Here is a 12,173-nt window from a genome sequence, read left to right on the forward strand (position 1 = left end):
TTGGTGCTTGGTGAGCACTGCTTCCTCTTCATTGTTTACCAAGCACTACTCCATACATTTTATAACAGCTGTAGTTACATTTATTATCAGGCACAGCCACAACAAGACGTACAGGGTTGTGCATGGTTATAAAGAATCTGCAACACTTGCCCCTTTATGCTCAGGAAACTAATATTGATTGATGTTTATGGCCTATCTTAAAGGGGTATTCCAGCTTCATACATCGGATCCCCCTATCCAAAGGATAAAGGGATAAGATGTATGATCGCTGGGATCCTGCCGCTGGGGACCCCCAGGATCTCTGTGCCGCCCCCGGGCATTCTGTGCCAGGCGCTGCCTCAGAGACAGGGACGTCACACCACGCCCCTCCATTCATGTCTATGGGAGGGGGCGTGACAGATGTCACGCCCCCTCCCATAGACATGAATGGAGGGGTGTGGCCGTGACATCACGTCTCCGTCTTGGATAGAGGATAAGATGTATAAAGCAGGAATACCCCTTTAAAGCTCCTGGAAAACCCTTTTGGGCAATGTATCACATATGTGTTCTAGGTGACCAAAATATTGGTAAAGATTTTTTATTTTCAGATGTTTTTTTTGACTAATTGAAAAAAAAATTGACGTTAGATATGTTTCAGTGGTAGAATTACTGAGTCTTCAACAAATCTGACAGAAAATCGTTGTGTGTATGTTTATTATGTAACATTTGTCTGACGCTTCTTTTTTTTTTGTTTTTTTTGGAAGAGATATTGGCCAAAATGTACTAGTGCTCCTAGTACAAATAAATATAAAAAAAAAATAATAATAATTATATCTGCATGTACTGTAAATGTAATCTTTCGATTTTAATTCCAATTTTGAAAATGTTTTCTAGTATAACTGAGGCCATAGAGTTAAATGCAGAGACTGTTGCTGGTAATAATAAGGCTTTTCTGGTATTTCTAAATATTTCTCTTTTTGTTTCAACATCTGAAATCCTAATAATGAAACTATATATTAAAAAGGATTCAAGTACTTGGTCCCAAAGCTGAAATCTCAGCCGCTGCTGCTGTAGTATAGCTTGTTATATATTTGTATATGTGTGTGTATATATGTGTGTGTGTGTGTGTGTGTGTGTATATGTGTGTGTATATGTGTGTATATATATATATATATATATATATATATATATATATATATATATATATATATATATATGCAGTGGGCATAGATGTTAGGACAATGTGTACTCCATAAACTAAGTGTATTCTGTTAAGTTTCAGCATAAAATCATTAAATCATGAGTCTTAATTTATTCATCCCAAGAGAACTCCCTTTTAAAGGCATTTCCCATGTATAGTTTAGGGACATGTCATTTGTGTCATGATGTGCGTAGTCATATCTCTATGGAAATCACGCTTCACCCCTTTATGAGCTTTATAGTGAGTGTGATTTTATATCACTGTATTGTGGGACTGGAATGGATAGAGCATCCCCATAATCATTCCAGACTTGCATGATTCTGCATGCTTTGTCCTTAAAGGGGTACTCTGGTGGAAAACCTTCTTCTTTTTTTAATTTTTTTATTATTTTTTTTTAAATCAATTGATTCCAGAAAGTTAAAAAGATTTATGAATTACTTCTATTTAAAAATCTTAATCCTTCCAGTAGGATCAGCTGCTGTATGCTGCAGAGCAAGTTGTGAATTTCTTTTCAGTCTGACCACAGTGTTCTGCTGACACCCCTGTCCATGCCAGGAACGGTCCGGAGCAGGAGAGGTTTGCTATGGGGATCAGCTCCTACTCTGGACAGTTCATGACATTGACAGAGGTGTCAGCAGAGAGCACTGTGGTCAGACTGAAAAGAAAAACACAACTTCCTCTAGTATACAGCAGCTGATAAATACTGAAAGGATTAAGATTTTTTTTATCAGCAGAATACCCCTTTAAGGTGAGTTTATGCATACAAAGTAACATACAAATTTGTTTAACTTTCTGGAACCATTTGATAAAAAAAAAGAAAAAAATTCCACCGGAGTAGCCCTTTAATGTTCTGTTTAGCTGTACATGCACTGTTCGTTTGTTCTGCATGGATTTAGATTTGACTAGAAGAGTGAAACTATTCTGGACCAGAAGTGCAATGTTGAACTTTGGCGACATCATCATGGGAAACCTCTTTGTGTGCATAAACTCACCTTAAAGGGGTATTCTGCTGCTAGACCTCTTATCCCCTATCACCCCCCATTATGGCCTAAGATGTTTGATCGCGGTGGTCGGGCCTCTGGGACCTCTGCGATCTCCGCACAGTGCCTGGTGTTGTAAACGAGCGCTGGGTTCCAGCAGCAGTGGTCGTGATGTCACACCACTCCCCCTCGTGACATCACCCCACCCCTCCTTCATGCATATCTATATCATAGACATGCATTGGGGGTTCGTAGCGTGACGTCACAACCTCTGCCGCCGGAACCCAGCGTTCGTTCAGAACACCGGTTGCTGCGCGGAGATCAAGGTGGGGTCCTTTGTATAGTGAATAAGATGTCTACTCTAGAGTACCCCTTTAAATCTATACTCTCTAGACACCTTTGTCCCTACATGAAAAGGGCCTCTCAATATTAACAGGGAATAGTGATGTAACCCTCATCATCAATGTAGTAAATCCTTTCCCTATTTAATCTTTTTTTGGTAGGCAGAGAATGGTCTGACTGGTCTAGTGAACTGAGAATTCCTGGAGATGAACTGAAGTGGAAATTTATCAGTGATGGATCAGTTAATGGTTGGGGCTGGCGGTTCACTGTTTATCCGATCATGCCAGCTGCAGGTATGGACTAAGATAGACTAGTCACTTCTGTTTCCAAAAAGCATATGACAATAAGTAAAACTTTTATTGTTCGACAAAACCCAGTGTATATGTACAATTTTTTTTCTCCAGGTCCAAAAGACCTTCTGTCGGATCGGTGCATCCTGTCCTGCCCATCTATGGATTTAGTCACCTGTCTTTTGGATTTTCGACTGAATTTTGCTTCCAATCGAGGAATAGTTCCCCGCCTGGCTGCTTCCCTTGCAGCCTGTGCTCAGCTTAGTGCTCTAGGTATGTACTGAAGTCTACGTCCATGGTTTCTTCTGTTTACCTTGGTTGAGTTTTTCTTTTTGTATGTCCTCCTTCATTACTGTTATGGTTTTGTTTATTGAGATGTTATTTAAGTAATATATTGTGCACGTTGTAGCGGCAGGTCACAGGATGTGGGCTTTACAGAGGCTGAGGAAACTTCTTACCACAGAGTTTGGACAATCTATCAACATCAATAGATTACTTGGAGACGGAGACTCTGAAGCACGTGCAATGGTAAGATACAGTTGTCTGCTCATTAGGTTATCCGAGCTATTACTGAAGTATAGTCTCCTTACATTTGCATATCCATAACTTTACACTGGTTATGGTGTCATGAAAAATAGTCCATAAACATCTAGTAGAAGTGCTATCAAGAAATGGGTTCTACCTCTAATCTACCTATGTCTTTTAACATAGATATTTTTTTTTCAGAGTTTTACAGGCAGTGCCTTAGCAGCATTGGTGAAGGGTCTACCTGAAGCCTTACAAAGACAATTTGAATATGAAGATCCAATTGTAAGAGGAGGGAAACAGTTACTTCACAGCCCGTTCTTCAAGGTAATATACTTCTATTGAAAAGGATAGAATTTTTACATGAATATTAAAAAAAAAATATTTGCCTATAACTTTTCACGGCACTGGGACCACCACGGATCAAAAAAAATGACTGATCACTGGACCTATTGCTGAGCTCTTTGCCCTTGTAGCTCTGAACCTACCCTAAAGATATGTTCACACGGGTTAAAAAAAGTTTCAAAAGTCTAAGAAATGAAATGCTACAAGGTCAAGCAAGTTAATAAATGTACCTGCAGGAAGGGTCCTTGGTCAGGGAGCTTCATGAACAAAGAGTTCTCAAGGAGTTGTGGTAAAGGGTACGTTCACACGTACGGGGTCTGCTGCATATTTTCTACAGCTGATTTTGCTACCCATTGAAGTTAATAAGTAGCAAAATCAGCTTCACAAAATATACATAAAAAAACCATGGGTAGTATATGCTGATTGCCACTGGAAGGCTGACACTATGCAAAAAAACAAAAGGAAGTCTGCTCCTCCTGGCAGGATATACCCACCCACTGACTGAGCTAATCAGTTTTAGCCTGGGGTCAGTTTTTATGTTTAGTCAGGTTTTCTTTCATTTATTATTTTCTTTAGGTGGGGCGATAGGAGCATGGTGCTGCTTGATTCCCCCGTCTGCGAGCTAGGGGAATGGTGCATAAAGTATGGGCCGTTTACCCCTCCTCACCAACAACCAGCGCCTGGTGGTGTACCCTGGTTTTGGGTCCCCCGCTTGCCCCTGCTCACCCGCTATGGTAGCCTGGCATGACGCAGGTGGCGCTTAGCTGGTAGAAGACTCCTCAGGTGAGTATGTTCCCCAACTCCCTTTCCTCTCCCTCCTCTCTCTATGGCGTTGCAGGGGTTAGTGGCCTGGCTCTGTTCCTGCCAACAGGACTTACTTGTAGAGCGGGCCTGCTCTCCTTCTCCTGTTCGCTGAGCAACCCTCGTGGCTGTCACCGCTCCGGTGTATTTTCCCTTGCGACAGTCCCTGAAGGGGACCGCGGCCAGCTTCCGTTCCGACGCCGGTGATCTCATCTCTCTGCGCTCGCGGCCTCCTTTCACTGCGCTTGTGGCAGGCATATCACACTCTCCAGTGTAACGGAGGGGGCCTCAGCCGGCGGGCGGCTCAAATTTAGCCAGCGGTTTTGGCCTACTCCTCCACTGAGCTCTGCCCACCTCCTTGCAGTGCCAGGAACCCGGGCACTCCGCCCCCCGGCCTATAATCAGGCAGCATGCGCTTGGTGTCGGCACTATCAGGTCTATCAGGTCCTGCGCGGATTATGCTTCCCATCCCCCTTTTCAGTCTGCCTCCTATGGCCAGTCAGCGCACGCTCCAGGGGTCAGGGCTTAGCCCTCTCTGCGGCCTTCCCGCGGCCGCCCAGGTTGCCTATCTTCGGATTCTTCCCCTGAGTCTTCAGCTCTCCTCCTCCAGGCGCCGCCGCGACTGCTCTTCCAGAGTCCTTTCCCGGTCCCCGTGCTCCCGCTACCGGTCTACTTCACGGTGCGCTCTCGGTCCCCTGGGGAGCTGGTGGACTCGGATGCAGAGCCACCCTCTGACTCAGAGTAGGTGCCCCGTATGTCGGACATGGTGGATAGTCAGGTGTCGGCTGTCAGGGACACCTTTCACCTACAGTACCCAGTAACTTCGGACGTAGTGGATGGTGTCCTTCCACCGTGCTCGTCGTTACCCCAAGGTCTTCAGTTCCCATGCAGAATTTGACGAGCTGTTGGAAGCAATGTGGGACCACCCGGAAAAACGTTTCCAAGGGGTCAAGAAGCTTCGGGCTTTCTTTTCCTTTCCACAGGGCCTGGTCGCCAAATGGACCTCTCCACCTACGGTGGATCCCACTGTGTCGCGATTGTCAGTCCGCCATCTCGGAGCCCTATCGCTGTAAGGGGGAGGTTCCCCTCTTCCAGGTGACGGCTCACTCCACTCATGCGGTGGGGGCCTCTTGGGCGGTCAGCCACAGGGCTTCAGCCTTGCAAGTTTGCAAGGCGGCTATTTGGTCGTCCTTGCACACCTTCTCTAAGTTCTATCATGTTCGTACCTTTGCGTCTGCTGACTTGTGTCTTGGCCGCAAGGCTTTACAGGTGACGGTTCATTCGTCCACCTGAGTACGTTCTGGCTGGGATCTCTGTGTTCCCTCCCCACGGACTGCTTTAGGACATCCCATGGTTCCTGTGTCCCCCAATTGAATCGATCGAGAAAAGTAGATTTTTTTTTTTTTATCCCTTTCTCGGAGCTTCAATAGGGGGGACAGAGCACCTGCCCATTGGTTTTGGTTGTTTGTGGCCAGCCAGGTCAGCCGCCTGTTTGTGGGAGTTTTTTGGCCGGACTTTTTTTTTAATTTTTTTTTGGGGTTTTGTTCGGACTGTTTTCTCTTTCTGTCAGTTCTCCTGCTGCTTTGGGGCTAAACTGATTAGCTCAGAGTCAGTGGGCGGGTATATCCTGCCAGGAGGAGCCGACTTCCTTTTTGTTTTATCCTAGTGTCAGCCTCCTAATGGCAACTAGCATATACCCATGGTTCCTGTGTCCCCCAATAGAAGCTCCAGGAAAGACATTTTACAGTTAGTATAAAAAAAAAAAATCTTATTCCATCAAAGATTTTGTCGGTATGATGGATTACATTTTTAAACGTTTTTACTACAAATTCTCGAGCACTGCTTTTTTTTTCCTGTTTGAGTGAAACCCTTAAATCCCCCATCCCCCCACCAAAAAAAATGTGGGCTTCTAAGGGAGCTTAAAGAAAATGCCTGAAAAAATAAAAGCATCCAAAGATGCATGTACTGTAATAACCAAGCTGATTTTGAAGCTGTTTTGGAAGCTGTTTTTTCCAGGCAGTTTATACTCACGGGGTGAGATTTATCAAAATGTGTAAAGGCTGAGTAGTGCAGTTTCCCATAGCAACAATCAGATTTTTTTTATTCGTACGAGGGCCTCTGAAAAATGAAAGAACCAATCTGATTAGTTGCTATTGGCAACTGCACTACTCTTCCTCTACACAGGTTTTGATAAATCTTCCCCACAGTTGTTATATCTGTGTGCACATGCCCTAAGTCTTATAAAAGAAATCTGTTGTGCGTACATTACTTCTGTCTTACATGAATGTGGGGGACTTGTGAAATGACTTTGCCTACATGATGTTGTGCTTTTATGTCTTGCAGGTTTTGGTGGCCCTTGCTTGTGACCTTGAGTTGGATACTCTTCCTTGCTGTGCAGAGACTCACAAGTGGGCATGGTTCAGGAGATACTGCATGGCTTCAAGAGTCGCTGTGGCACTAGACAAGAGAACGCCTCTCCCTCGATTGTTCTTAGATGAGGTATACTTGTTCGTGTCTGTGGTACAAAATTGAATAAAATGGGATATCTTTTTGTGTATCTTACCTTAAAACTTTTTTTTGAAGGTTGCAAAGAAGATTCGTGAGTTGATGGCAGATAATGAGAATATGAACACTGTCCATGAGAGCCATGAGGTTTTTAGGAGAGAACAGGATGAGCAGCTTGTCCAGTGGATGAATAGGTTTGTTGTACATATTTAATGTATGTACAGTGGCACATTTAAAGTTTATAGCCTTCTTTATAAAAAATATCTATCTTTGTAGACGACCTGATGACTGGACGTTGTCAGCTGGTGGCAGTGGAACCATCTATGGCTGGGGTCATAATCACAGAGGGCAACTTGGAGGAATTGAAGGTGCGAAAGTCAAAGTCCCAACACCATGTGAAGCATTGGCCACACTTAGACCTGTACAACTGATTGGAGGAGAGCAAACCCTATTTGCTGTTACAGCTGATGGAAAGGTAACAGAATCGATGAATGCTTTTCCTCTGATGTTATAGGAATTAAATTGATACAGACTTTCAATCATAATGTTTTTCAGTTGTATGCTACTGGATATGGGGCTGGTGGCAGGCTGGGCATTGGTGGCACTGAATCTGTATCTACACCCACACTGTTAGAATCCATTCAACACGTTTTTGTGAAAAAGGTGGCAGTGAACTCTGGTGGAAAGCATTGTCTGGCTCTCTCTTCTGAAGGAGAGGTGTACTCGTGGGGTGAGGCGGAGGATGGAAAATTGGGCCATGGGAACAGAAGGTACAGTATTCATGCTTTTCCCAATACGTAATCAAGTTTAGTTACTAAATTATTGAAACCTTTTCCATCTCTAGTGCAAATTTGTATTAGACCAATGTATACAACAAGTTGTTATAGGTACTTAACCCCTTAAGGACCCAGGACCCACCTCTAGTAGCCCGCGGCACTGATCGTGGTGCTGCGCGCTATTAACCCTTGGGCCGCATGCTCAAAGCTGAGCGGCGTGGCTAAAAACGAAAGTGAAAGTTGCCGGTTAGCTCAGGGTGCTGTTCGGGATCGCCGTGGTATAATCGCGGCATCCCGAACAGCTGTAGCACAGGAGGAGGTCTCTTACCTTCCTTCCTGCAGTCTGATTGCCGATTGAATGCTTCAAGCCTGAGATCCAGGCTTGAGCATTCAATCGCCGAAAACATTGATTGATCCATTCCTATGGAGATGCATCAATCAGTGTAAAAGATCAGTTAATGCAATGTTATAGCCCCCTATAGGAGCTATAATATTGCATAAGAAAAGTGTAAAAATATCATTAACCCTTTCAATTATCCCTTCCCCCTAATAAAAGTTTGAATCACCCGGCATTTCCAAGAATAAAAAAAACAGTGTAAATAAAAATAAACATATGTGGTATCGCCGCGTGCGTAAATGTCTGAATTATAAAAATATACTGCTTTTTAAACCGCACGTTCAATGGCGTACGCACAAAAAAATTCCAAATCCAAAATAGCGCATTTTTGATCACTTTTTATACCACAAAAAAGAATAAAAAGTGATCAAAAAGTCTGATCAGAACAAAAATGGTACCGCTAAAAACTTCAGATCACGGCGCAAAAAATGAGCCCTCATAGCGCCCTGAACACAGAAAAATAAAAAAGTTATAGGGGTCAGAAGATGACAATTTTAAACGTATAAATTTTCCTGCATGTATTCATGATTTTTTTCTGAAGTGATACAAAATCAAACCTATACAAGTAGGGTATCATTTTCAACTGGTGCCAAAAAGTTAAACAGATTTGTGAATTACTTCTATTAAAAAATCTTTACCCTTCCAGTACTTTTTAGCAGCTGTATGCTACGTGGGAAATTCTTTTTGTTTTAGATTTTCTGAATTTTTGAATTTCTTTTGTCTTGTCCACAGTGCACTCTGCTGACACCTTATGCCTGTATCAGGAACTGTCCAGAGGCAGCAGTTGATTTAGAAAAAAAAAATATTTTCCACCGGAGTACCCCTTTTAACCCCTTAAGGACCAAGGGCGTACAGGTACGCCTTTGCTCCCTGGTACTTAAGGACCAAGGGCGTACCTGTACGCCCGTGGGAATTTCGGTCCCCGCCGGGCGGGGATCGCGCCGGGGTGACTGCTGATATCTATCAGCAGGCACCCCGCGCAAATGCCCAGGGGGGTCATTAGACCCCCCCATGTCGGCGATCGGCGCAAATCGCAAGTGAATTCACACTTGCGATTTGCGCCGATTCCGGGTCATGCGGGTCTATGGTGACCCGGTGACCCGGAATAGAAGGGGGATCGCGGGTGTCCTAGACACCCACGATCCCCCTGTAGCGATAGGAGTGAGGTGGCAGAGTTGCCACCCCTCCTATCTCTGCTATTGGTGGTCTAGACGCGACCACCAATAGCAGATCGGGGGCGGAGGGGTTTACTTTCGGTTTCCCCGTTCTGCCCTCCCACAATAGGCGGGGCAGGACGGGGAAACCGACAGGGACCGGCGCCGAAGATCCACTTACCCATCGGCGACGGCAGCGGCGACGATCAGCGGCGGCAGCGGGCGACGATCGGTGGAAGAAGAGGACCGCGACGCAGCTCCCTGGATCCAACGGAAGCCGGTGAGTTACTTAGCAACATCTGGAGGGCTACAGTCTGAGACCACTATAGTGGTCTCTAAACTGTAACCCTCCAGATGTTGCAAAACTACAACTCCCAGCATGCCCAGAGAGCTGTTTAGGCTTGCTGGGAGTTGCAGTTTTGCAACAGCTGGAGGTCTACAGTTTGAGACCACTGCAAAGTGATCTCTATACTGTGCACCTCCAGATCTTGCAAAACTACAACTCCCAGCATGCCCAGACAGCAGTTTGCTGTCTGGGCATGCTGGGAGTTGTAGTTTTGCAACATCTGGAGGTCCACAGTTTGGAGACCACTATGCAGTGGTCTCTAAACTATAGCTCTACAGATGTTGCAAAACTGCAACTCCCAGCAAGCCTAAACAGCAAACAGCTGTCTCTGCATGCTGGGAGTTGTAGTTGCGATCCCTCCAGCTGTTGCATAACTACATCTCCCAGCATGCCTTTCGGTGATCAGTACATGCTGGGAGTTGAAGTTTTGCAACAGCTGGAGGCACACTGGTTGGAAAATACTGAGTTAGGTAACAGAACCTAACTGAAGGTTTTCCAACCAGTGTGCCTCCAGCTGTTGCAAAAGTACAACTCCCAGCATGCACGTGTCTGTCAGTACATGCTGGGAGTTGTAGTTTTGAAACAGCTGGAGGTTTGCCCCCCCATGTGAACGTACAGGATACATTCACACTGGCGGGTTTACAGTAAGTTTTCTGCTTCAAGTTTGGGCTGTGGCAAATTTTTCACCGCAGCGCAAACTCAATAAAAACAATAAATACAGACATGTGACCCCATTTTGGAAACGACACCCCTCACGGAACGTAAGGAGGGGTATAGTGAGCCATAACACCCCACAGGTGTTTGACAAATTTTCATTAAAGTTGGATGGGAAAGTGAAAAAAAAAAAAATTCTCACTAAAATGCTGGTGTCACCCTAAATTTTTCATTTTCACAAGGGAAAATAAAAAAAGCCCCCCAAAATTTGTAACCCAATTTCTTCTGAGTAAGAGCATACCCCATATGTGGATGTAAAGTGCTCTATGGGTGAACTACAATGCTCAGAAGAGAAGGAGCGCCATTGGGATTTTGAAGAGAAAATTTGTCCGGAATTGAAGGCCACTTGTGTTTACAAAGCCACCATGGTACCAGAACAATGGAACCCCCCATATGTGACCCCATTTTGGAAACTACACCCCTCATGTAATGTAATAAGGGGCGCAGTGAGCATTTACGCCCCACAGGTGTCTGACAGATTTTTGGAACAGTGATCCGTGAAAATGAAAAATGTAATTTTCCATTTGCAAAGCCCACTCTCCCAAAGATCTGTCAAACGCCAGTGGGGTGTAAATGCTCACTGCACCACTTATTAAATTCTGTGAGGGGTGTAGTTTCCAAAATGGGGTCACATGTGGGGGGGGGTCCACTGTTCTGGCACCACGGGGGGGCTTTGTAAATGCACATGGCCCCTGACTACCATTCCAAACGAATTCTCTTTCCAAAAGCTCAATGGTGCGCCTCCTCTTCTGAGCATTGTAGTTCGCACGTAGTGCACTTCAGGTCCACTTATGGGGTACCTCCATACTCAGAAGAGATGGGGTTACAAATTTTGGGGGGTATTTTCTGCTATTAACCCTTGCAAAAATGTGAAATTTGTGGGGAAACACACATTTTAGTGAAAAAAAATATATATTTTTTTTTACATATGCAAAAGTCGTGAAACCCGTGTGGGGTATTAAGGCTCACTTTATTCCTTCTTACGTTCCTCAAGGGGTCTAGTTTCCAAAATGGTATGCCATGTGGGTTATTTTTGCTGTTCTGGCACCATAGGGGCTTCCTAAATGCGACATGCCCCCCGAGCAAAATTTGCTCTCAAAAAGTCAAATATCACTCCTTCTCTTCGGAGCATTGTAGTTCGCCCGTAATGCACTTCATGCCAACTCATGGGGTACCTCCATACTCAGAAGAGATGGGGTTACAAATTTTGGGGGGTATTTTCTGCTATTAACCCTTGAAAAAATGTGAAATTTGGGGGGAAACACACATTTTAGTGAAAAAAAATATATATTTTTTTTTACATATGCAAAAGTCGTGAAACACCTGTGGGGTATTAAGGCTCACTTTATTCCTTGTTACGTTCCCCAAGGGGTCTAGTTTCCAAAATGGTATGCCATGTGGGTTATTTTTGCTGTTCTGGCACCATAGGGGCTTCCTAAATGCAACATGCCCCCCAAAAACCATTTCTGAAAAACGTACTCTCCAAAATTCCCTTGTCGCTCCTTCGCTTCTGAGCCCTCTACTGCGCCCGCCGAACACTTTACATAGACATATGAGGTATGTGCTTACTCGAGAGAAATTGGGCTACAAATATAAGTATACATTTTCTCCTTTTACCCCTTGTAAAAATTCAAAAATTGGGTTTACAAGAACATGCGAGTGTAAAAAATAAAGATTGTGAATTTTCTCCTTCACTTTGCTGCTATTCCTGTGAAACACCTAAAGGGTTAAAACACTTACTGATTGTCATTTTGAATACTTTGGGGGGTGTAGTTTTTATAATGGGGTCATTTGTGGGGTATTTCTAATGGGAAGACC

The 12,173-nt window shown here is 44.4% G+C and overlaps 1 protein-coding gene and 1 long non-coding RNA gene across 9 annotated transcripts in view; one reads left to right on the forward strand and one right to left on the reverse strand.

The window, feature by feature from the left end:
- The window catches only part of HERC2 (HECT and RLD domain containing E3 ubiquitin protein ligase 2), a 224,831-nt gene that overhangs the window by 178,651 nt on the left and 34,007 nt on the right, over positions 1 to 12,173 (forward strand). For all 8 annotated transcript variants that reach the window (XM_056555877.1, XM_056555882.1, XM_056555880.1 and 5 more), the window contains exons 72-79: positions 2,664 to 2,795; positions 2,907 to 3,065; positions 3,202 to 3,320; positions 3,519 to 3,644; positions 6,807 to 6,962; positions 7,047 to 7,162; positions 7,245 to 7,443; positions 7,524 to 7,738. In XM_056555877.1, the coding sequence (XP_056411852.1) occupies positions 2,664 to 2,795; positions 2,907 to 3,065; positions 3,202 to 3,320; positions 3,519 to 3,644; positions 6,807 to 6,962; positions 7,047 to 7,162; positions 7,245 to 7,443; positions 7,524 to 7,738 (1,222 nt within the window). The remainder of the gene's footprint in view (positions 1 to 2,663; positions 2,796 to 2,906; positions 3,066 to 3,201; positions 3,321 to 3,518; positions 3,645 to 6,806; positions 6,963 to 7,046; positions 7,163 to 7,244; positions 7,444 to 7,523; positions 7,739 to 12,173) is intronic.
- The window catches only part of LOC130355579 (uncharacterized), a 44,915-nt gene that overhangs the window by 892 nt on the left and 31,850 nt on the right, over positions 1 to 12,173 (reverse strand). The gene's annotated exons all lie outside the window — the stretch shown is intronic.

The sequence above is a fragment of the Hyla sarda genome, chromosome 2 (genome assembly GCF_029499605.1).
Source record: "Hyla sarda isolate aHylSar1 chromosome 2, aHylSar1.hap1, whole genome shotgun sequence".
Classification (NCBI taxonomy): Eukaryota; Metazoa; Chordata; class Amphibia; order Anura; family Hylidae; genus Hyla; species Hyla sarda.